Below are 26,149 nucleotides of genomic sequence, written 5' to 3'. Positions count from 1 at the left end.
CTGTGTATGACTGAAATATCCTGAAGCAGATATATGTGCCTTTCCTTAAAACTTGATATTTTTGAGAGATGATTTTACAGTTTCATAAAAATAGGAAAAGAAATTTTAAAAAATGAAAGAAGCAAAGAATAAGTAAAGAAAGTGACCTAGTGCAGCCCAGATCAATAACTCAAGTGGTTGATACAAACAGATAATGGATGTCGTAATGAGAGCTTGCCAGCAGCATCATCTGTCTCACTGAAATGAGACAATTATCATTTAATTTTTACATTATGCTGTGTTGTTATTTTGTGGTGAATATAATTTTGTAATCAATTTGTTATAATTTACCTGAATTGGTGATAAGGTCTGACAACCCCCCCCCACACACACAACACACACACACCCTCTATTCAATACTGAACCTACCCCACAGGCATGTATTTTCAATTGAAAAAATACAGATCCTGTTGTTAGAATCAAGCTTGAAAACCACAACACTGAATTATCAGAAGCTCCTTTTTGAGCTATAAATTATCTAATTATTCTTTCTATATTTATTACATTGCCCTGTTTTATTGTTTTCATAGCTCTTCATTATCATTATTTGTCTATTTGTTTGTTACATGCCTTCCTGATCAAAGTATGAGGTCACTGAAGTCAGGCACCTTGTCTCTTCACTTCATATTCTCAGCACCTAGAACTTGCCAGGCAAATACTATATGCTTCCTAAATATTTGCTGAATAAGTAAATTAATGAATCTATTTATCCATCATGTACCTATGCTTCCATCATATGAGAAACCCATGCATACTAATGAGTTTTGTAACCTACTTGAAAGATTAAATATGGTTTATGTATATATAAACACACGTATATACCTTTATATAAATATATGGGGGGGTGTGTGTGTAGGGTATATATAAAGAGAGGGGTGGTGTGTGTGTGTGTGTGTGTGTGTGTGTGTGTGTAGTCTGTCCAGAAGGTATCCAGCTATGTAATATGAAAGATAGAGAAATTTACTAAAGAAGATACAAGATACAGGAAACATTGTACATAGGACAATGATGCCTCAGTCCCCTTCAAAATAACACCTTGGGACTTCACGCAGTTCTTCCAGTCACCATCAGTTGCCCTGTCGTATTTTCTTGATTTTATTGACAGTCTGAAAACTATTCCCTTTCAAAGATGATTTTAGTTTTGGGAAAAGCCAGAAGTCACAGGGCACCAAATTTGGGCTGTAGGGGGGCTGAGTCACCTGGGTGATTGGATGTTTTGCCAAAAAACTCTGCATGAGACGTGATGCACAAGCAGGCGCATTGTCTTAATGAAGCTGCCAATCACCTGTTGCCCATAGCTGCCACCTTCTGAATTATCTGAATAGTTTCCGTGGAGGAATGTTCAAGCTTAACACAAAATCTGATGCATATTTATTGCTTTACTCATTCAGGCATTTTGAATGCAATGTCCACACAGTACACATGCTCACTCAAAGACATCTACTGCCTCCACTGACCAGTACAGTAAAGTCATAATTATTCACACATGAACATTCCAGTCCAGTCTCCTTGGCTGCCAGGTTATATTGATGTCATGCAAACCATTCTCGTTATATTAATAAGGGCTGACGTTATTATTTGGACAGGCTTCATGTGTGTATGTGTGTGTGTGCGCGCGTGCACGATTGCAGGGGGAGAGAGAAAGAGATCGATTTACATTATGAGGAGTCCTAAGGTGGAAGTCCACAGATCCAAAAAACTGGTGACTGAAAGAGTCATCTTCCAGCTTAACTTGCCCAATTCTTCCAGTTGGTAATGACAGGAGGACAGCCAGCAAAAGAAAAAGGACCTGGAGCAGGAACTGCCAGGAATTTGTTTCATCAGTCTTCTTATGCTTTGTACTGACTTTGTATTTTAATAACCTCTCCCCAAATACCTTGCTAACCCCGCCTAAATCACCCTCTTCGTACAATACAGTGTGTATCTGATGCCTGATAATAGTTTCTTTGTTCCACACTTCCCCTGCCCAGTATAATTCCATTTATTATCTAACCTAACTTAGGCATTTTCAGCAATCTTTTAGGGTTCCTCCACACACATGTTCTAAAAAGCCAGCTGTGCAATTTAGACCATCCCTGGAGATTACTGCCCAGGATGGGTTTGCATTTATGAGCACATAACTGAAGCTGACACGGTCTTTACCAGAATTAATAGCTCTTGGAACAATTTGCCTTCACAGCATTTTACAAACAGCTTCATAATACATCTGAGGGCAAGGCAGGTTTTAATTAGTGTCACTAATAGCTAAGTATTCAGAAGTGAAATAATTAAGTGACTGGACCAATAGGAGCAAGTGGTGAAAGGTGAACTTGGAGTCTGTGCATGTTCAAGGTAGTAGCAGTTTCCACCTGTCTTTGGGATGATGTTCTCTTAGCTGAAATGAGTCTTCTGTTAGTGCTGATCCGGGATTACCACTCGCAAACTCAGTTTGTCTGCATGCCATATCATTTTTAAACACCCGGTGCTTCCTTCCTCCCACCTTCTCTCTTTAGTTTCTCCTCTTATTTAATTTTGGATGCTCTATTTTACAAACAAAGCAGCTGCTGCCTGTGTGGCGAAGGGGTGCACCATTCAGATTCATGGTTTACAGTTTGCTAAATGTAAGCCTGCCTAATCCTTTCCTATCATTGGATTACTCTCCCCCAGCAAATTTTCCCAGCTTTCATCATGAGAATGGGCTCCCTGCCAAGAAACCACTCATCTCAGCTCAGGTCCACCTGGCCTTTCCAGATTGTCAACGTCTCCATTTTGGGCCATTAAAAGGGCTTTCAGACTGAATATTTGCACAACTATTTCTGAAAGCGAAACACAAAATCTTTGTTCCATAGAGTCACTCATCTCCATGCAGGGTTCTGGTCTGAAATATTATTGTGGGGTGGGGGTGCCTTTGATCATTGGGTCAGTTTTCTCCTAGTATCAACTAATTAGATAAAAATAAATTAAACACAAGATTGAAGTTTAAATAATTTAAATAATTATTAAACACAAAATTGAAGTTCAAATAATAACTGAAATCAGATAAGAGGATTTAGAAAAGACCATGTACCTATTAGTATTAGTGCTACTCTACAGGTGGCTGCATTTGGAAGGTAGATTAAGAAAGCCATTCTGAAATTCCCAAATGCTCCATAAACGCTGCATCAATTAAAGTTTTAATGGATTTTTTAAAAAAATATTCATGGTTTTTTGCTGCCTAATTTCCTCCACAGGTCCAGAAAAAAAGGGCCTTCTTGGGTTTCAAAGGGAAAAGATTCTTTGTGACCGTAACACAGAACAAGGGGTTTGATTCACACACACTCCTCCGTCAATCACAGCTGAAATTCTGAGTGTGTGCAAACTCTCACGGAGCCAAACAATAGCTCCTTGCTATTTGATCACTGATTTTGATTCTTCCTCTGCTAAACTTTAACAACTGTAAGCAAGCAATTGAGGGGAAGAAAGGTCTATAGAGGCCTTTCTGACGCGGATACCCTGATTCATGGGATTTTAGGACCTAAGGTCTTTGGATTCATTGCACAGGTAAATACTCAGGCATGACCTTGAACACTAAATCTGTTTAACTATTATGAAAATGAAATGTTCTTCTGTACATTTTCTGCTTTTTACACCTTCAGGAGTCTGAGTGAATGAAATATTCAAGATGTTAAATATACTCAAGAGCAATACACTGGCGGGCTTCCGTTATGCTGTTTTATTGATTTTCTTGAGCCCGATGAATCAAATGCAGCAAGACAGAAAAATGCATTTTCAGGGGCCCCCCAGGGCCTCCCTTCCACATGGTAGCAATGTTAGGCAGAGCACTCACCTTTCCTAATTCTCCTTCCACCAATCTATCAGAAGACAAGACAGGAAGGCCTTGCAACCCACTCTCCAAAGATGGGTTATAAGGCCCATCTCTAGTGTAAATAAGGTAATCCATAAAAACATGGAACTTTGAGGAGAAGAATTAGACAATGCTTTGGTATATGCTGATTGATAATATATCTTATTTTAAATGTAAATTCTGTGGAAGAAAAGGGGCAACATACTAAAGCAGCCTGACAAACTCAGAGACCTAAATTAACCACAAAGGATCATCTGAAATTAAAACTTATTAACTAAAAGCCGTTAATAAAAACGTATTAACTAAAATCATGGCAGATAGAGATGTCCTCAGCCAGTATTTCTCCCTAACAAAGGGCACTCTTTACCGTAACTGAGCCTGTCTGTTATCTTTTTGCATCTTGGATAACATACCTTTGAAACGTCAAATTTCCTTTCTTCCAGACCCTCAAAGCACATACACCACACCAGGGGGAGATCACAAATTCCCTCATTGTTATTGTTACCATGTTAATTGTTGACTGTTACTATCCTGTACCCACGTACCTAAAAGATGTAGCTATCATTTTGCTTTTTATCCAGTCCCAGAAGTTCCTCCCCCAACTTTGCTTTCTCCCACCTCCCTAATCTATCACCAATGGATTTTACATCAACCCCCTTATGTCTTCTCCTTGGATTCTGATATATAAAATAAGGTTCTAAACTGCCATTCTCCAGAGCATTTTTTCAATTTATTGAAAAATTGAGATTGTGCTTCCCAACAATTGTCGATAGTTTGGCTCAAATAAACTCATAAAAATTCTTACTGGTTTGGATGTTTCTTACATTGACAGTTTCTTAATGACAAGGGATCATGTTTTTTATGAAGACTAGAGGGTGACATCTAACAAATCATATATGCTGAAAAGAAACTAGAGCTCAGCTTCCATTCATAGAAGTCTGTTTGCCTTAATTTGCACTCGTATTCCCAAGTTTCACTTTGCATTTCTGGGTTCATCAAACCCTCAGATTCAATGTTGAAAGTCAAAGCGAAACCCCCCATGAAGAAAACCACATTGATTTTTACCTGCTTTAATGTCAGTGTTTGAGAAACCAACAATAAATCAGTCCAGTTCACTCCACACTCACCTTTTGGTGTATATAAAATACCTCCAGTGAAATCTCAGTGACTTTGACTTGCCTCAAAAATGTTCACCAATAAGAGAGTTTTAAATTAAATGCAAAGCCTGCACATTGATTTTTAAATTTTGTTAAAGACTCCAGCTTGAATGTCTCAATTCAGTCAAAATTGTTGAGAGAAGAAAAATAAGGCACTTCTTAACTTCAATTTATTGTAGGTGCTTTGTGAAAATCTGAATCCCTCAAGACATATGCCAAAAATAACTATGCAAATTTCCCTGTTAATACACATATGATAGCACTGCCAAACAAAAGACAGAAAAAGAAAAACAGCTCAAAGACTAAAGGAGATGGGGAAGAAAGAGGTAAAAAGTTGGAGGCAAGAAAAGATCCAAAGATAAGTTTCTTTTTCATCCATAGCTGGAACAGGTAGAATTTTCACCTATTACTAGAACAGGTCTGATATGAAATGCTCATCTGATTTGAAATACTCAAATCAAACCTGAGGCCGAATTGGTCTGGCCAGTTTACATGGGGCTCAATTAAGTCTGTTTCAATTACCTAGGGCCAGTCAATCAACCTGAGAGGATAGGACAGGGACCAGCCCAGTTTCTGAGAAGTCCTCAAGGAGCTGAGAGCCTAATTGAAGAACTAGGAAGAAAACCAAGATTCTACTACTGGGAATGTACAAACACAGAGCAGGAGTGGCCAAGTCAAAGACCTAACATGGCTGCAGAGCTAAACTGGTCAGATGGGAACTGCTAGTCCAGAATGTAGGAGTTGGGGGCAGTTCCTAGAATATTGTCTAATGGGAGCATTTGAAGGCTTCATCATCCTCTTTTTTAAATTAAAGAAAAAAAAGGATAACCTGGCTTTAGTTTGCTTTCTTCACTGATAAAATTCCAAAGGCCCCATATGGAAATTCTTTGGAGGTAAGGACAAGAGGACACAGGACTCACTCACCTCACTGTTCTGTGTTGCCCAGTTACTTATCTGCCACCCCAACTGGTGGTGATTTCCTCTGTCTCTCTGGTCTTAGGGTCTGCCCAACACCTGGCATTTGGTAGATACTCAGTTAAAGTGCTCAACTCAATGACTAAGTGTATGAATGCTCATGGATAGACACTACTTGATACCTTCAATCTGAAGGGTCTTAGGATGTTTTTGGTGCATGTGTCCCCAGGGTCAACTGAAAATATCATCAGTTGCTAGGAAGCCTCAAGAGTGCTACACTCATGTTCAGTTTGCCTTCTCTAGAAAAAAATGGCTATTTCTTTTCTGGAAATATACAAGGAATTATCTTATGGGCAGCCCATTTTCCTGCCTTTTCATCTGTACCAACAAAGTGTCTCTGCCTCAAAAATATGGTATATGTGTATCCAAACTGCAGAGAGACCGTTGAAAATTAAACCACAGAACAGTATTTTAATGAGAACATGATTACCTAACACCCCACTGTGGTTTCAGATGGCCTTGTGCCAACCTCCCAAAATGCTACCAGAAGTTGAGAGTTTAAAAAAAAGAGAGAGAAAAATAGAAAAAAAGTGATTGCCATCCCCTTAGTGAAGGTAGCTTTTTTTCTTGGATGGCTTCCAGAAAAGAGCTCTACAGAAGGACATGGGTTATGGTGTCTGCAGTTGAACAAACCTTTCTTCCTGTTTTGAAGAGTTTGAGAGAAAAAAAAGGGAGGGCCACCCTTGAATTAGTACATGATGTCCTGGAGTATGTGTTTTTAGCACCAAAGAAAGCTCTACTGCCTCTGTACCTCGCACTGCCTATCCCATCAGCTTGCCTTCTGCACACCCACTTGCTATTTCTGTAGCTTAGGTTACAAGACCACAGGTGACGATGCTACAGAGGAAAAGCTACAATGGCCCACAGAACAAAGCCCAAACATGCATTCTTTCTCTCCGTTGGCAACTTGTGCTGGTACTGGGCACGGAGAAGAGGATGGAGGCACTGGGGCTCAGTTGGGGTCACTTCTGAGGGACATCCTTATCTTGGTCTCCAACTGACGTAGCACGTAAGCATTTGGGGTTGAGGTTTCATTTCCACATTGGGTTTCCTGACTTAACCCCTGAAATGCCTTCTGCAGTTGTCTTCCTACCAGTTCATTGATAACCAGATGGCTCTGAGAGGCCACAGGAAAATAAAAAGGGTCACAGAGATGCAAGACACTGTAGTGGAATCCCTTCATTCTCCAGATGAAGAGATCAAGGTCCGGAGGAAGCTTAGTGATTCACCCAAAGTCACACAACTACTCAGCAGCCAATAAATAACCACTTTAATGGGCACAGAGCAGACATACTATAGCTAGTTTCCATCCTTGCAAAGTATTTACCTTTGTGCTAAGCCCTGAGAAGGATAACTAAAAAAGTACCACAGACTCTTGCCCTTAAAAATTACAATATTTTAAAGTTAACAACACATATGCTTTAGGCATAGGGACAATACAAGCTAATGCAAAGCAGGATACAAGAAGATGCATAGTGTGTAAGTGCAGTGGAATGCAAAACGCTCTCCCCTTTTACTCCCTTCACCTGGTTACCATACTCATTTTGTCTTAGTTCTGAAGTCAACTGTTATAGGAAGCCATCCTGGGTTTGCTGCAGGTTGGATTGTAAGTGCTTGTGCAGTTCTCTGTGTTCCTAGTCAGCCTTGTACAGTACCACGTTCCCATGTCTAGTGCCTAAAATACAGTCCATGCTCAGTAAATGTTTGAGGAAGGAAGAAGCTGAATTTCCATTAGGAACCTTTTAACCAGCTAGTTGTATTAGAGATGAACTCAAAGATGGGAAGGACCTGTATCAGTGCAGAAGGTGGCCCAGAATGGATAGATAATGCTCCTCCCCCATAGAAAAATCACCACAAGCTGTGCTGGTGAGAGGTCAATGAGGAAACCTCCTTCTCTGGGACAGTCACTTGTGATGAAAAGAATCAGAATGGTGCTGTTGGGTATGTCAGAAAAAGCTAGACTATGGGAGGTCAAGGATACTAAGAAAATCATGGCAACCAGAAGGAAGATGGGATGTCCTTAAAAAGAAGAGAATTAGGCCCTGCTCCACAGTGGCTTAGTTGGTTGGAGTGTTTTCTGTACATCAAAATGTTGCAGGTGTGATCCCCAGTCGTGGCACGTACAGGAGGCAATCAATCAATCTTTCTCTCTCTCTCTCTCTCTCTCTCTCTTTCAAGTCAATAAACATATCATCAGGTGAGGATTATGAAATAAATAAATGAAAAAGAAAAGAAAAGAATTACAGAAAATCCAAGCCCCTAGAAAGCTGCGCACAAAAACCCCTCAGCTCACTTTGAGAATCTGATTTTCCTACACTTGAAAAGGAAGCATTCAGGCTTCCCTTTGGTAGCTGGGTTTTCCACCCTTCTCAACTTTGAAGTGTTGACTCTTTCTCAAAACCTGAAAAGACAGGCTGAGTTTCACCTTAGGAAAATGCAAAATAGTCAGCTGCAATGAAAAAAAAAATATGAATCACAATCTCAGTCACAGATTTCTTTGAAACACTGAACTAAAGAGAATTCTGAAAGGACCACTGACTCATTTCAGCCAGTGAGCCAGGGTGAACCTTTAATGTTGTGACTCAGTGACTGAAGAAACCTCTTCTCTTTGGGGAGCTGCAGGTTCTGACTCTTCATACCTGCACGCTCTTACCAAACACACGAGTGTCATCTGGCACTTGGGGGCACCTGGTAAGCATTTACAAAAACAAAGGAGTTCTGAGAAGAACTATAATTATCAACAGAAAGGACTCAGTTTCTGCTATCTTATGGCTCATCCTCAGGGTTATCCAAATCAGGGAACAAAATTATTTGTCTAAGAAGGGGATGTGAAGGAGGAACAAAGAGTAATAAAGAACAATGGGGTTGGGGGTATAAAAGGTATAATATATGCCCTTCCCTCCCTCATATCCAAGGCAGAAGGTACTACCTTGCAGGCAACCATATGCTGCATGAAACACAGCAGACTTTTGATGCCAACTTACACCATTTTGCACGATGTTAACTTGAAGGAAATGCCAGGAAAATGGGAGGCTGGATGAGAGGAGGTATATCTGTGGATGCCTAGCTGCTAGGCAGTCCAGGACTGTTGCAGGTGGCATTTTACTCCAACCTAGAGCAGCCTGAGTAGAAAAGTATAACTCATCTCTCAAATAAGAGCCCTGGACAAGCGCACAATAGTTAGGCTGCTCCCCAAGGGAAGGTCACCTGGAGGTTACAAGTTTAGAGACCTTTATAGTCTCCTAGGCCAAGATGTCCTTGCCTACAAGGCAGCAAGGTCCCACGTGGATGACGATGCATCATGTGATTGTCCTCACTGTGTAAGCCATCGCCCTCTCAGAGCCCATCTGGGAACTTCCTAGTGGCATTTCAAACAATCCAAGTCCAAGGGATCTCTGAGCTCCATGTGACCAAAAGAAGAGTCTCTCCTAATGAGACATTCACTCCTCGGGGACCAAGCAGGAAATATGAGGGGTGGGCTGCTGCACTCTGGAAGCAGCCCTTTGTCACCCACACACTGGAGCAGCCATAAGAAATGGTGGCTGCCATCTTTCTGCTCAACACCAGCCTTGGGGGAAGCTAGTGCAGTACCCGCCTCTTATAGGGTGCAAGAGAGAACATGCAAACACCTGGCTAGCCTGGTCCTACACTCCTTCACATGAAGAATAATGCAAACTTCTCGTGCCTTTGTCCCCCTCCTTCCCCTGCATTCTCGACATGGGCTTCTATCGGCTTCTAGAACATGATATCCCCAGTCCAGGACCAACACAAAATGTTGATGTTGATGGCTGGACTCATAGCATGAGGGAGGCATTGCTCTGCATTGTCTCCATTTTGATGAGGAAACTGAGGCCCTAAAACATCAAGTGCCTTGCCCAAAGCTCCTGGGTTAGTAAACCCAGAGCCCAAGCTCTTAAACCAACTGATTCTGCTCCTTCGCCAAAGGCAGACGGGATGGGTGGAGGTATCGGGTGTGTCGGAAGCTTCTTAAAGAGCACTTCCCCTCCCCTGATTTCAGCAGCCTGTCTCCTACCATTAAGCTAGTGCTAATTTTAAGTTTGCAAATTGCAGTTGTGTGTTCCAGATCATAACTGTCCCTCCTCAAGTGCTCATCACACCCAGTGTTCCCTGGTTTCATGTGTACATTGGGGTTCAACTGTTACTCCCCAGCCCGCACATTGGTTTCACTTCCTTGGGCCCTAATTCACTTGTTTTCTGAAATAGGGATCTATCTACCAGGGTGGGTATGAGAAATAAGGAAAGGAACAACACTACTAAGACTGCAGGAGACTTGCCATGACATTGTTCATGCACTAGTGAGCACTTCACAAACAAAAAACATTGCAACAAAGTATTTTTGTCCTTTCATAGCAGTCTTCTGTCTCAACTCTGACTGATGTTAGAGTCACCCAGAGCATTTTTTAAAAATACAAATGTCAAAGTTCCCACCTCAGATCTACCCAATCAGAAACAATTGAGGAAGAGGGTCAGGGATATGAATTTAACCTAAGTAAGCTCCCTTTGTGTGAGAGGGCCAAACAAGATGTTCGCCCTTCCAGAAGATTCCATAAAGGGTTCATGCTCAGGTGTCATGGGTGGTATATCCCAACCAAAGCATCAGTGGTATTGTGGCACAATGGCCTTTCCATAAGCCTCAGCTCAGATTCCATCTCTTCTGCAAAGCTCAGCCTGGACATATTGATTTAAAATGCCTCCTTCCTCAGAACTACTGGGCCCCGACCCTGGTGATTCTAATTCTGTAGGTCTGAGAAGGGCAGGTGCCATCAACTTCTGGTTTCCTGCATAATTCATCTGAACTGTGACCATAAGCATTACAGACAATTGTATTTGATCTTTTATTATATACAGATGTTGATTGGAGCTCTTATTGAAGTTTCTGAAGACAGTCGCTTCTTTCCTTCTGCCTCTTATCCTATAGCTGTTCACGCAGTAACCAGCTCTAATTGGTGCTCAGTACCACATATTGATTTGCTTTGATCTAACCTAAGTGTTCTAGCCTGGAGAATGAACTCCAAAGCATAACCAAGCAGAGGCCTCAGAAGTATAAGGGGAGGATCTTGAAATCTACTTTTCTTTTTGTCTGCCAAGTTTGTCACCTCTGATGGTTATCTTTTAAAGATGTGCAAATAGATGAAGTCACCCAATGACATCAGTAACAGGATATCATCGGATGCCCTGTGATGCACAAAAGCCCACAAGTCAAATGCAGGTGTTGGTGAGAAACCAACACCCAAACTTTAAACAATAAAAGAGTAAGTCTTCAGACTTTCTCTAAACACCATGTCTCTTCTCAAATAGCTGCCCCCACTGACCTCAAGTCATCCCATCCTACCTGAAACTCCACTCCCCCGCTCTCCTCCTTCCTCCTCAGCTCCGCGTCAGTCACCAGATGCTAGTTCCACAAGAGCTCTCCTATCCATTAGCCTCCTTCCAATTCCCACCACTATCTAGTTAGCCCAGGCCTTCACAGTCTCCTGCTAGAAGTAGTCAACTATGTTTCTGTCTGCTCTCTCCACCTCAACTTCCTCCTCCCAGCCCATTCTATACTCCACTTACACATTAATTATGCTAAAGCACAGCTCTGACCATACTTTTCTCCAACTCAAAATCTTCACAGTTCCCCTGTTACCTTAGAGAACAAAGTCCAGATCTCTTAGCCTTGCCTATGCTCTAGCTTCAATGTATGTCTCCAGACAGAATCTCAACCTGTACTCCATCAAACTGGCTGATCCTTGTTTCTGGTTCCAACCTTTTGTTCATGCTTCCTCATTTCTTTCAGAATGTCCTTTCTGCCCAATTCTATCCAAGTCAAAACCTTACCATTCTTCATATGCATCTCCTGTGTGAAAGGTCTCCTCTTTCCCTAATGGACTTTGTTTCTACTTTGCTTAGGCTGTCCACCTTGCTCTGACTTTTACTACAGTTATCTATGTTCCTATATCATCTCCCATGATGAACTCAAGTGTCTTGAGACCAAGGACTCTATGCTATTCATCTACCACCTATCCCAATGCCTAACACATTACGGGCCCTCAACATAGTTTGTGGAAAGAAGGAAGGAAGGGAATGATAGAGGTCTCAGAAGTAAAAGAGAAGGAGCTCAGAAGGAGCCAGAAAGAGTAGGAAGAGAATCCAGAGAAGGAGGAGAAGATGGGTCCTAAGAACAAGTGAAAAAAAATTAAATAAAATACTGTGGGACAGATCGTGGGCAGTGTGAGGTTGCGTGTTCCACATCTGCAGGGGCAAAGATCTGAGGAAACTCGCTTCCACCATGACAGGCCTTCACATCAACAATGATTTGATCCCAGGGGTAGACTCGATCATCTCATTATGTCCCCCACCTCCCACAGCAGGGTTAGGGGCTTCAGGTTGAAACTTGGTTCCTGAGATTTATGAAATCACAATGGGTAGAAATTTGCCTTTGCCCTACATTTCATCTAGACTTAATTAAAACATCATATCCTAGAATAATTAACCTTTAATTAATGTTATTTCAGTTTACAAAATAGTCTTTTAGATTACTTTGTATGATCTTCATATTGATCCTGCAAGGTAAATAACTAACAGAATTCCCTGAAAATTGCCTGGCACTTCAGCCTCGCAAATCTCCTTGTCATCTCACTGTGTGCCCACTCGCATTTCCATTTCTCCCCCAGTGCTGAATTATGCTCAGGGAGGCCCATGTACTCCAGTTTCCAGAACACAGCCTGCAGCTTCCCACGTCCACGCCTTGGCACAGATGTTTCTCTGGGCAGAATTCTTTTTAGCTCTTTACAATCTTCACCTCCAAGGGGTGCCCTTCAGCAGACAGGCATGCCTCTTATTCTGTGACTGCCTAAGCTTTTGTGGACATTCTGGAAGGGGACTCATGACCAGGGAGATTAGGGGACCCATCACACTGCCTCTTGCCAGTGAAGAAGTGCAGATACATGTACACACATGTCTGCCCCCAGCGACACAGAAAATGGAGGGGTTGCACAGTTAAAACCCACTTCCCTTGTTCTCAGAGAAGAGAGTTCTTTATACTTACAACAAAGTGGGACAGCAGGGGCGGGGGCGCAGGGACACACAGGACTTTGACCTTGTACTGGCTTATTTTTGCCAATTCCTGATTCCTGTGGATGCCTTGCAGGCCCCCATTTGCAACTCTTCTGCAGAATTCATTCAAGACAACTCACCCTGTTCACACTGTTCGCTGTTCGCTGTTCGGGGGACACAAAGGCCTGGGGCCAGAGACTGCAGACAACAGATCAGAAGATCAGAACATTCTAAGCGGTTCTCTCTGATTGAAGGTGGGGGTAAAGCACAGATTTTTTTTCAAGGAGAAAATAAATTTGAAAAAAATTTTGAAAAACTATACCTGATCATGTATTTTTTTCAGATTTGGAAAATAACCTAGTTTTCACATTACAGGCTATAGAAAGTAAAGTTCAACACCACCACCTTTGTGGCAGAGAATGAGCAGAAGAAAAATGTTTGGTATATTCATGCTTTCAAGGAAGATTTCTGGAGCTGCCTCATGGGACCTATCAATTAAATGTTTATGTTTAGCATAAAAGGGTAGAGATGGTCTTTGTCTACCAGGTACCAGGAAGCCAGTCTAGTGACCTCCAGAACTTGAACTCAAACAGAAGCCTACATAAAAATTCATGGCAGTGCCCACGGGAGCTTTCCCCTTCCTAGAATTGAGGCTGAGCCACAGGGCAGGCATACGACACAGAAGAGAGACAGGAGCTACTGGGATATCAAATAACTGAGAGTGTGGACTTCCGGAGTGGTTAGTTATGTGGTAGGGCCGGGCCAACGGGGCAGGGCAGCGGCGGGGTGGTTGGAGGATTGAGGGAGGAGCCTCGGTTGAAGGAGGAAGAGCGGGTGGGGTTTTTTTAGCCTGGCAAAGTGACAATTTATTATTTTTAATTTTAAAATGTATTTATTGGTTTTAGAGAGAGAAGGAGGGAGAGAGAAAGAGAAACATCGATGTGAGAGAGAAACATTGATTGGTTGCTTCCCATATGTGTCCCCATCAGGGATCCAACCTGCAACCTAGGTACGTGCTCTAACTGGGACTGAACCCACAACATTTTGGTGTACAGGGTGATACTCCAACCGAGCCACACGAGCCAGAGCACAAACTCCTATCCAGCCTTGAGGAGCCTAATTTAAGTCAGTTTGGGAGAAGCTTGAAGATGTAACTGGAATGCCCTCCTATTTTCCCATTTATCATCAAAGATGAAGCTCTCGGCAATCTGAACATATAAATGGAGACCTGGATGTGGAAAGGGTTCATCCAAGTTGCTCCAAGTTGTTCAAAGTGTCACTGCAGAGGTTCTTTTCCTCTACCCCCAAACAAGCAACAAGCCATCCACATATGAACCAATTCCTAAAGCACAGAAAGACAACAGGACAGACTCAGGACCCTTGATGGCTGCTCCTTCTCAGGGGCTGCCCAACCTTGGCTCTCAAAGGCAAGCAGGGCCCCAGAGGGTAGCACTCAGCAAATTGGGCTGGAGTAAAACAGCCCAAGGGATGATCACACAACGTATTAATCACAGGGATAACACAGTGGAGGAACAAGGATGAAAACCTGAAACACGCCACCTTGGTGTTTTTAAGGGACTCTGAAAACAGTTTTGTTTCCTTTGTTTAAAAATAAACCACTTCCACACAGAACCATCTCCAATTTACAGGGATTCCAGGAAACTCCCTGAGCTTTTGACAGGAAGGGATTGGAAGGATGGCTAGATGATAAAACAATGCTTTCTCCAGGCAGCCATCAGTGCCTGCTAAGAAAGACGCATTTAGGCATGGAACTCCAGACAATTCTTTTAAGTATTCATTTTAACCTGGTTCCCCTGATGTAATACAAAGCAAAGATGGGGTAAATCTTGCTCGTTAATAGCCTGCGTCCACATTTTATTGCTGCTTTCCCACATTTTCTCTCCACAGCGAGTACATCCGAAAGGTTTGGGAGGCCTTAAAAAGTCCAGCACTAAATCTTTTGAGTCACTTAGTCCCCAAATCTTCCATGTTTGGAGATAATTTTCTTCATGAAAAGAAATCCTAACCTGGCCTGATTCCCCTCTCAAACTTGCTAATGAAACCAAAAAGCTTCTCATTAGCCTCATCCCTGTGGCTGCAGAAATGAGCATCTTGTGCAGGGTGGGTTTTGCTTCAGCCTCAGGACAGTTTTGGCTCTCATTGGGTTCCTTCCTTTCCTGGCATCTTATCCAGCTAGGCTGTAGCTAAGTTAGACCCAGTGGATAGAAACTAGGGGAGGCATGCACCTAAGGAAAAGAGCTGTCTGGTGATCAGGTTTGCCCATCAGTGAATGGGCTCCTTTCTGAGTAACAGCCTGCCCATCCCTGGGAGTGTTCAGAGATGGGACCAACCTGTGAGGTTACAGAAGGCACTCCTTGGAATAGCCAAATGGCTTCAAAGATCTCTTCTAAACCTGGATCTGAGTCCCCGTAACTACAGAACAAGGCCATCAAGGCACATATGAGAAGCTTTATTACTTTTCTTTCCTTCCTCCTTCACATATGTCTTTCTTCTGCCCCACAGTTGGAACATTTCACACTTTATTTAAGACCCTATTTCCCTTTACCTCACTTCTGTGTGTGATGGCGGAGGAAGCCATTTGCCTGGTTAATCAAAGCTTCTCCACTGGCAAGAACGACATTGCAGCAACTGAGATACATGAGCTTATACTAGATAATATTGCCCTGGCTGATGTGGCTCAGTTGGTTGGAGTATCACTCCATAAACCAAAAGTTGTGGGTTCGATCCCTGGGTTGGGCATGTACAGTGGAGTAGGACACCATTTCCCCCGCCTAACACCAGCTTGGAAATAGTTGACATTTGATAGCATTGTCTCTGAGATTTGTAGCCCTTTGCTACAATTACATGCCCTTTTGGAAATAGCTTCCTTTTTTATCACTTGGGAATATAACTTTGTCCCTTTCATTATTCCCTACTGCCATTAAGGAAGGTCCCCTCCCCTTTCAGAAACAAAAATAGATATTTTTCTTTTAAGACACAGTGGAGGAGACAGGGCATGCACTCTCCAATTCGCCACAGTTCCCACCACTCCCTATTGCCTCATTCATTTACAATATCTTCAGATTTTTTAGAGTTTGTCATTTGTGCCTTAGAGCTACAAGTAGCTCAAAGGGCAAAATCGTGGCTTTGGATTTTAAAAAATTGCTCATGATAGAACCCTACTGCATGGATCCCCCTACCTACACACACACACACACACACACACACACACACACACACACACAAATAATTGCCCCCTGTCCTTCTGTGAACATAGAACTCTTAGTAAAATGATGTCAGCAAAATCTCAGATCACTACATTCCTGGGAGCACTCGGACTCTGCCAGGGATGTGTAGTTTTCTTTATGAAGCAGGCTGTCCACGGAGCTCTAGGTACTTCCTCTTGTTGTATAGCTGCTTGAGGTCACTGCCAATAAATTACTAGTTTAAGGAAAAACAATGACAAGCCTCTTCCATGGAGAACACAGTTTTCTCACTCAATTACTTCCTAAAGTCATGCCCTTTTCCCCAGCTTGACACCATAATTTCTGAAACAGCAGCATTGAGTCTATTTGTTGTTGTTCATCAGATCCGCAAAGCCACACCTGCAAAGCCACACCTGCAAAGCCACACCACACCTACCACCTGAGCACACCAAACTTTAGGAGAAATGCATCCTTTTGGCAGTGGAATTAGTCAAGTAATGATAACTGCATTGTCAATTAAGTAGCTGCTTTATTAAAATTGCCTTACCAGGGTGACTCTAAATTGGCTGTATTGTTCGCCAGTCTCGTTTTTCTCTCTGTATAGGAGATTTTGTTGACTGCTACACTTATCATTAATAATCTCATTTTAATAAAGTCAGAATGCAAGATATGGCAGCTTTAGTTACCCAGAAAAACAGTAATGATTTTCCAAAATTGGTGTACAGCTGTAAGACGGAAGGTTTAGCTTTATTTTCCAGTCATTTTCACTTGCCATTGTTGGAGACAGCAGGAGTTGAGGAAGGAGTAGAGCTGGGTACAGTGGGGTGGGGCACCATTTCTCCCACTTCACACCAGCTTCCAAATAGTTGACACTTGACCCTGGCTCAGGGGACTGAGTGCTGGCCTGCAAACCAAAATGTCACAGGTTCGATTCTTAGTCAGGGCGCATGCCTGCGTTGCAGGCCAGGGCCCCAGTTGGGGGTGTGCCAGAGGCAGCCAACTGATGCATCTCTCACACCTTGATGTTTCTCTCCCTCTCTTTCTCCTTCCTTTCCCATCTCTCTAAAATAAATAAAGTCTTTAAAAAAGAAAGAGAAAGAAAGAGTTGATATTTGATGGCATTGTCTCTTTGAGATTTGTAGCTCTTTGCTACAATTACATGTCCCTGGGAAATAGCCTCCTTTTTTTTATCGCTTGGGAATACATTAACTTTGTCCCTTCAAGTATCCCCTACTGCCATTAAGGAAGCCCCCCCCCCCCACCGCTTTCAGGAACAAAAATAGATATTTTCCTTTTAAGATAAATGGGAGGGGACAGAGGGACTTGATATATACAGAGGGCCTTTAATGCCACTGTCACCTGCCATCTACCATAGGGAGGAAGTCTGTCCCTAAGCATCCTCCCGGACTGGCTTTGAGCCTACCTGGGGACGGAGTATAATTTTCTGTCACACACAAACACATGTACACACATTCACACACAAATCAACCAGCTGCAGAGCAAGCAACAGGAGGTGGCAGACTGCTTGCCACTGTGTCACTGGATTTGTAAGCATCCTCTCCAAACTATAGCCAAGGCTAGTTATTCCCTGGGCTAAAGCCAAGGTAAGAACTTGGGGACCCTGCCAAAGCCTTGACAGCCCCTAAGCTTAGCTCTGTTGCCAAAGCCACACAGGAAAGCCGTTAACTCATTACATAAATGTTCAGTAAAGTATTAGAAAGCCCATTATTTATTTATCAGTGGGCTGGCTGCACACTGGAAATCTGAGCATTCACTTTAAGGAACCTCAGCTATTAAGGTAAGGGAAGAGAAGAAAAAGCATACACTCATTAAAAAAAAAAAAAAAATGAATAACATCACCAGAAGTGCCATTCAAAGGAGCATGTAAGTAAATGTCAAATGACCTTTCAGAGGAGGGACCTTTCAGAGGCTGAATCACAGCAGTCAGAGAAAGAAGACAGGCCAGGTACAGATAGATCCTCACTGTGTGATCATAGTCAAGTTGCTCGGCCTCTCTGGACTTCAGTTTCCCTACCGATGGAGCAGAGTGGTGCATGCCTTGCAGAGTTGTTGCAGATGATGTCAGCTACACGTTACAAACACTCGATAAATGTTTGAGTTTTTTTGTTTTGTTTTCAACAACATTATAGAGTATTTGAGAAAGTTTAGGTAGGATTGGCCCGGTGAAAAGAAAGGAAGACCATTCCTTGGAAAAAGGAAAAGAGGACTATTATGGAAAATGTCATCATAATCTAGTGAATACTTTAGGAAGTAGAAAGCTAGGAGAGGGGAGGCATTCTATTCTCTTTTAAACTTATTTATTTTTTGACTTTTATGAAACATGAAAATATTTCATATCTACTATAGAAAATATGGAAAGCACAGAAAATGCAAGGAAGAAAGTAAAAACCAAATAATTCTGTACCCAGTGAAAACTCCTATAGACATTTTGGTTTTCCTTCCAATATTTTCCTCAAATTATTTTAACACAGCAGATTACACTATATGCACAGTTTTGGATTTTGCTTTTTACACCTGTTTCACAAACATTTCCCCATGTCATTAAAAATTCTTCTTAACAAACATCATTTGCAATGGCCACATAGAACTCCACATACAAATGTACCAAAATCTCAACTATTCCACTAACAGTAGATATTTAGGGCTGTTCAGGCATTTCACAATTATAAATAATGGTTCCATGAATACCTTTGTAGCATAAATTCAATTTCCTTAGGATAAGTTTCTATGGGTGGAATTACTGTTCTAAGATTCCTGCTGAATACAAAGTGCTTTTTCCAGGGAGAATGTCCAAATTCACATCCCCACCAGCCACAAGGAGAGACAACTGGTCTTATCAAACCTCTTTGAAATCTTTTTACTTAATTTGATAGTCACCAAATAGCATTTCATTGTTCTCGTAATTATCTACTTCCTTTTAAAAGGTAGTCCTCTGATAAAGGAAGGAGGTTTCTTTTGTCTACAAACAATCAAATATTTATTGTGCAAATCATTTTACTCTGAATTCAATCTCTCGCCGCTTTTGGGTGGGCTTGGGAGATTCAGTCTTTCAGATTTCAGCCATTGTGAAGAGTTTGAGGTACAATGCAGCGAACCTGCTGGGTCAAAACTTTGATTCTGCCATTACCAAGATTCATGAAAAGCGAGTCGTGGAACCCTTCTGAAATTCTGGCCCTTCAACGAATAAGGATGCCTGTCTTACCTGGGTTATGCAAATGTGAAGATCCTGACTTTTTATTAATGATTAAATAAAAGTGCTTTTAAATTAAAAGCACTAAATTACAAAATTCTACATAATATTTACTACGATTGATTTTGATGTCATTATTGCGTCCTAAATTGGCAGCTTCTGAGAGTCCCACCTTCTGACCCCAACCCACTATCAGCCTTCAGTAGAGAAGGACCTTCACCGACAAACATTAGGGAGGGGACCCAGACAAAAGGGCGGGGAGGGCAAAGGGTAGGGAATGGTCTGTAGAGAAAAGGTTCCCAGTCTTGGGCTACCTCCGGAACACCTCCATACTTAAAAGTTTTATCTGGAAGAAAAAAGGGAGGGGGGTAGTAGCGTTTAGAGTCCAGTCTGGGCAAGTCCTTCTCTTGGGGACCGTCCCAGGGGTGAGGGGTCTGGAGTCTGCACCGCAGACTAAGCACCGCTCGCACGCTACCCCTCGCACGCTACTGCTCGCACCTCAGTCCCCGCGGTCACTCCAGAGGCCGCACTATTTCTCCGCCCCGCCCCTCATTCCCTCCCCGGCCCCACCCAGGCTCCGCGCCGGCGGGAAGTGGTGAGAGGCTGGAAAGGACTGTCTGGGCGCCCTTAGCAAAACCCAGACCGTCCGGGACTCCTTTAAACGTCCAGCCCGGATCCCCTCCACCCCACCCAGCTCTTCAACCTAATTTCCTAATTGTGCCAAAGCTTGCCCTATGCATAGAGCCTTGGAAGAAGCCGGATGCGGAGTCCGAAGATCCGAGTTCCAGCCCAGCCAGGAATCCGTGTCCAGCTCCGGCGTTTCATCTCTGAGAGGCTGCTTCATGTTTCCTCTGCACGGGGGGCTTGTGATCTCTTACCAAAACTACTTCTCTTGACATATGCATATCACAGTCTCCCTCCAAAATTACGCCAAATCATCCTTTCTTCTCGAAGTGTTTCCTGACTGTCTAAACGTGACCCTGGTACTGTTGTTGTGAGTGTAGATGTATAGTTATATACAGCTCTGCTCTGAAAAAAAGGATCTGTACTCATTTTCTGAATGGACCGTATCTGCTGTGAGAGGAGGGAATGGAGTCAGATGCTGAACCCACTACCAGCATTGCCGCCTACTGGTTGGGTAACTCTGGCCAGTCACTTCTCTCTGGGCCTCGGTGTCTCCCTTTGTAGCATTCCCGGGTCTGGAATTCCATCCACGTGAGCAAAAATGGATGAGCCACACAGGGACGTGTCGGTCGCCCACGCTTCCCACCTGCATCCCTCCAGGACCATCCCGCTTTCCCAAGTTGGGGATGCCCCCGAGACGCCCTCTCCAACTGGAGACTCACAAGGTGACAGCGAGTAAACGTCAGCAGATTAGGGGCTTCCAAGGCTTACCCTCACGGAGTCGCCCTAATTTCGTCCCTCTTGCCCCATCCGTGCCTCTTCCTGGGCTTAGCTACCCCTTTTCCCCCACCCCGACCCCGCCTTCCTCCTCACCGCCCTGCCCGCCCACCCGCTCGAGCGGCGCATGCGCCGCCCGCCGAGAGTGTGTTTATATATAAGTCCAGCTTCGGCCAGAAACTTCAGTCCGTTGGCTGCGGGGGCAGGTAACAAAGTGGTAAGAAGAAGCTGGGTGCTCCAGTAGCCACAATGGCTGGAGAGCAAGCGGTCACCATAGACGGGTTCCATGTAAGTCCAATTTCAACCTGCTTTTTCTTAAATGTACGAACACATGAACTTAGAGCGCATCCGTTCTCGGAGTGGGCAGAAGCGTTCAGAACATTGGAGGTGCTGGTGTCTGGGAGAAGGGCATGGAAAGTTTTTCGTGCGCATCGCTACTTGGGGATATGGGGTAGAATTGGAATCCTTTTCTCTGAAAGCAAAGGAGAAAAGATTGGGACTGTTTTGATTGCTGCATGTTTCTGCCCCTTGAGTCCTGCGGCGTGCGCCGGGCTTGCATACAGCAAACAAAACATTCTGTGCACAAGTGCAAGAAGGCGTGCGCGCTAGACCAGGTCTCAGACCACATGGGTCTCTTCTTCGGGGGAGTGGGGTTTGTTAAATGCAAATTACGTGAAATCTGAATTTAGAAGTGTGTTGCGGCGGACTGAGTTCCCAGAGGGAAGCAGCGCCCAGGATTAACTAAGGGCAAAGGCGCCTGGGACCCACTCTTGCCGTTGGGCGCGCGTTCACTAAACTCGCGCTGCCCGAGGATCTGTGCCAGTACCCGTGCATAGTGAGAGAAGGGAGGGAAAGACGGGCGGACCCACCGTGCCGTTCGTTCGCCTCGGTGGTCTGAGTATTGCCCGCAGCTGGGGGGTGGCCGGGAGCGGTCTGTGCGCCTCGGGACTGAGGGAACACCTGGAGGGCGTCCGACGCGCCTCGAGTGAGCTTTGCAGTTCGGAAATTTGGGACAGCGCGGAGATCGAAGGAACATAAGCAGTCCCCGCGCTGCAGCACCCGCACCCCCACCCACGAGGTCTGCGGGGCGGTGACGGGAGGGTCGGTCTGGGCGGACACCTGGACAGCCGGTCGCCGCGGCGCGGATTAGCAGGTGCAAGTGGGAAGACCGTTTGGCTCTCACCGAGCCCAATTGCGCAGTTTAACCGTCGGTGGTTTCCTGAAGGCTTTTGAAAAACCCCTTACTAGGAAGGCTTTTCGTTTCCCCCAACGGCGCGCGATTCAAAGGTGCTAGCCGCGGAGCCGCCCAATCTCTCCCTCGCACCCTGTTGGACTGAGCCTGGCGCGAAGCGGGGCGAAACCCCGGGACCCGCTGCCCGCAGGCGTTGAGAGATGGTAGGCAGCGGCGGGACTCTCGAAGCTGGACCACCCGGCCCCCAGCGTGCCCTCCCCCTGGAGGCGTTCAGCTGCAGACCTCCGACCTCACTGACTGGATCAGTGGTGGAGTGTGAAGCGGCCCGGGAGACTGAGGAAATGAAACTCGGGGCTAGAACCACGGGTGCAGACCCCGTGACCTTCCCCTCCCAGGAAAATGCTGGGTTCTCTAAGGCCCCAAACGCGCCAAGTGCTAATGGCTAAAGAAGCAGGCCTCGGAGGAGCGCCAGCTGCGGGGACGAGAGGGGGTGTATACTCGCTTCTGACATCCCCACCCTTTGCAGCTTTACGGCTGCATTCTCCTTCACTAGTACATGCTGCTTGAAGTGCAGAATGGTTTGTGTTTCGATAACGGACAAACGTGGGAAAAACAGTTTTGTGCTTTACAATAAGAGTCTTTGGGGTCTCCTCCCCACCGTCATGCTCCTTCCTCCCCTGTTCCCAGCCCTCACAAATCATCAAGCAGACAGCGCCTAACCCCGATGCGCCCCCACCGTACCTCCCCACCGCCGTGCTTCCTAGGAGCGGCTTCTGTTTTGTTTTGGTTTTGGCCTCGCAAGATTATTTTTTCTAACCTCTGGTGGGCGGGGCAGAGGAATTAGAAAAAATGCGACTTTCAAACCTTCAAACCTTCGTAATCTCCGCGCCCTTTTGTTCTAAACCACGAATTTTGTAACTGGCCCTCCTAACGAGGGATATAATGAAGTGACTATGGGAGAAGGTTGAAATTCTAGAATAGGATGTTAGAATAATGCATGGCCAATCATGGAAATGCTTGCACTGGGTGTATGGGATGTTTGCTACCTCCTGCTGTCCTTGTGGTTTTTGGTCCTCCCCTTATGGTAGGACCCCTGGCCAGCCATATTGACTACCTTGTCATGCTCTGAGAAACTGCCTCTGCAGCACAAGTTTTATTTCCATCAATAAAAGGACATAGTGTGGGGGGTGGGGGGGCCAGGGGGTGGAGTACTTACGTAGGAGCAGAATTTCCTTCATGAATAAGGCTGGGCCGTGCTGGGTCTTATAAATTGCTTGCTTAAAAGACCAGAAGTATTTTTTCTGAACTTGGAGAATAACTGCTGATCTTGAAAGTGAATATCTATTCCTTTGTCTCTTCTGCAGATATACCCATCAGAAAACTACACAGAAGAGGACATGGGCTCAGGCAACTATGACTCCATGGAGGAACCCTGCTTCCGGGAGGAAAGTGCCCATTTCAACAGTATCTTCCTGCCCACTATCTACTCCATCATCTTCTTGACTGGCATAGTGGGCAATGGATTGGTCATCCTGGTCATGGGTTACCAGAAGAAACTGAGAAGCATGACAGACAAGTACAGACTGCACCTGTCAGTGGCTGACCTCCTCTTTGTCCTCACACTTCCCTTCTGGGCAGTTGATGCTGTGGCAGACTGGTACTTTGGGAAATTTCTGTGCAAGGCTGTCCATGTCATCTACACAGTCAACCTCTACAGCAGTGTCCTCATCCTGGCCTTCATCAGTCTGGACCGGTACCTGGCCATCGTCCATGCCACCAACAGCCAGAGGCCAAGGAAGCTGTTGGCTGAAAAGGTGGTCTATGTTGGCGTCTGGATACCTGCTTTCCTGTTGGCTATTCCTGATTTCATCTTTGCCAACATTGAGTTTGGGGATAACAGGTATGTATGTGACCGCTTCTACCCCAATGACTTGTGGAGGGTGGTGTTCCACTTTCAGCATATCGTGGTTGGCCTTATCCTGCCGGGCGTTGTCATCCTGTCCTGCTATTGCATTATCATCTCTAAGCTGTCCCACTCCAAGGGATACCAGAAGCGCAAGGCCCTCAAGACCACAGTTATCCTCATCCTGACTTTCTTCGCCTGCTGGCTCCCCTACTACATTGGGCTCAGCATTGACTCCTTCATCCTCCTGGAAATCATCAAGGAAGGATGTAAGTTTGAGGAGACTGTGCACAAGTGGATTTCCGTCACCGAGGCCCTGGCCTTTTTCCACTGTTGCCTGAATCCCATCCTCTATGCCTTCCTTGGAGCCAAATTTAAAACCTCTGCCCAGCATGCACTCACCTCTGTGAGCAGAGGGTCCAGCCTCAAGATCCTCTCCAAGGGAAAACGAGGTGGACATTCTTCTGTTTCAACTGAGTCTGAGTCTTCAAGTTTCCACTCCAGCTAACACTGAGATAAAAGACTTTTATACATTAAAGAACTTTTTTTTAATGACACATTTTCTTCAGCTATAAAAGACTGACCAATACTGTACAGTTTTTATTGACTGTTGGATTTTTTTCCTTGTGTTATAGTGTTTGTGATTTATTTATATAAATATTTTTTGTTGTATGTTGATGAGTGTCTAGGTAAGAACTGTGGCCAAGTTCTTAGTTGCTATATGTCTGATTGTAGGACTGTAGAAAAGAGCACTGAACATTCCAGGATGTGTAGTGAGTCACTTAAGCTAGAAATGATCCTCAGCTGTTTGTGTATAAATAATCTCTCCATTTCAGTGGAACATTTTCTTTTCCTGTTCTTAAATTGTTTGGTTACACTATATGATTTTTGCTATAGAAGGTGGCACTTAGAACCAAAACCTGAAGTGGTATAGAAATGCTGGTTTTTTATTTTTCAGGAGTGGGTTGGTTTCAGCGCATTATTTGTACAGTCTTGTATTAAGTTGTTAATAAAAGTACATGAAAACTTACTGTTCTGATTTCTGTTGACATTCCTTTAGCTGGCAAAAGTCAAAAATTACAATAATAGATATATTTATGGCATGCCACGTCCTGTCCTGGGTATAGTAGTTATAATATTTTACTTAACCCTAGTCATAACTCTTTCAATAGGTTCTGGCCATAGCATGACTTGCATATTAGCAGGAAACCAAAGCACAGAAAGCCAAAATGACTTAGTCAAAGGCATTTGGTAAGTAGCATAGCCAATATTTCAGATCAGGTAGGATAACTTCAAAATCTCAAGTCTTAACTACTTTTAATGTCTAGAAATTTAGAACTGTCCAGACAATACCTATTCCTATGAAAGATAGTCTTTCTGAAGGATAAATGTACGTAAAGAAGAAAAGGTATGCGATACCATGTTAGATTTTACTACTACTGTTCCTTGTGTAGTCCAGGTCTGTTCCAGGCCAGGCATTGTATGCTTCTGGTGTACTCTTCTCTAACCCTCTCAATGCAGAGAGCATCTCTCCCTTTTCCCAAACAAGGGAACCTGAGGTTTAGACACTTCCTGCAACTTGCACTTTTCAAGGGGTCATACCAAGAACTAATTCCATTTATCATTCCAGCCCTTGCTCTTAGCCATTACCCACTATTGTCACCCAGAACACCTGGTGATAAGTCAACCGAACTGTTATTGAAAATAAAGCCAAAAGTGAATGTTTTTTTAAATAAAAGTAACCATGCCAAAAATACCCCTTTATAATACCTTCTATGCAAATATCAGCACTTAATCTATTGCAACACCTAGCACCTCAAGGGTTTAACCAAGCAGATAAAAGTTAAATTGATGCTTTCAGAGCTCAGAAAGAAAAGTTAACTGAAGCAAGCTTCCCACTGCTCATATTTTACACAAGACTTTGGAGTCTTATGTAACATCACCCATAGCTATTTCCACTATCATTGTGCAAGCCCCAGGCCCTTGAATAAATTTCAGCTCCAGTCCCACTTAAAGAGAATTTCTAAACTGCAGTAGCCATACCTATTCTCACTTGGAATACAAACAGGGCACTCCAGGCATACACTCAAAGAGAATAACCAGGATATAATTAAGGAATATTTGGTCTACTTTTTGCAATTGTTTCTGCCACAGAAAATCCATTTTGGAGGAAAAAATGCAAT

The 26,149-nt window shown here is 43.9% G+C and overlaps 1 protein-coding gene across 1 annotated transcript; it reads left to right on the top strand.

The window, feature by feature from the left end:
• Positions 1–21,061: 21,061 nt before the first annotated feature.
• Positions 21,062–24,939, top strand: CXCR4 (C-X-C motif chemokine receptor 4). Its single transcript, XM_054562687.1, has 2 exons — positions 21,062–21,159; positions 23,428–24,939. The coding sequence occupies exons 1-2, from the start codon at positions 21,121–21,123 to the stop codon at positions 24,472–24,474; spliced, it is 1,086 nt and encodes a 361-aa protein (XP_054418662.1). The 5' UTR covers positions 21,062–21,120; the 3' UTR covers positions 24,475–24,939.
• The last annotated feature ends 1,210 nt before the right edge of the window (positions 24,940–26,149 follow it).

The sequence above is a fragment of the Pteronotus mesoamericanus genome, unplaced genomic scaffold, assembly GCF_021234165.1.
Source record: "Pteronotus mesoamericanus isolate MK-2021 breed Mesoamerican mustached bat unplaced genomic scaffold, CSHL_Meso_final scaffold_651, whole genome shotgun sequence".
Lineage (NCBI taxonomy): Eukaryota > Metazoa > Chordata > Mammalia > Chiroptera > Mormoopidae > Pteronotus > Pteronotus mesoamericanus.
Note: the sequence above shows the minus strand (reverse complement) of the source record. Positions and strands in the feature narration are given on the sequence as shown.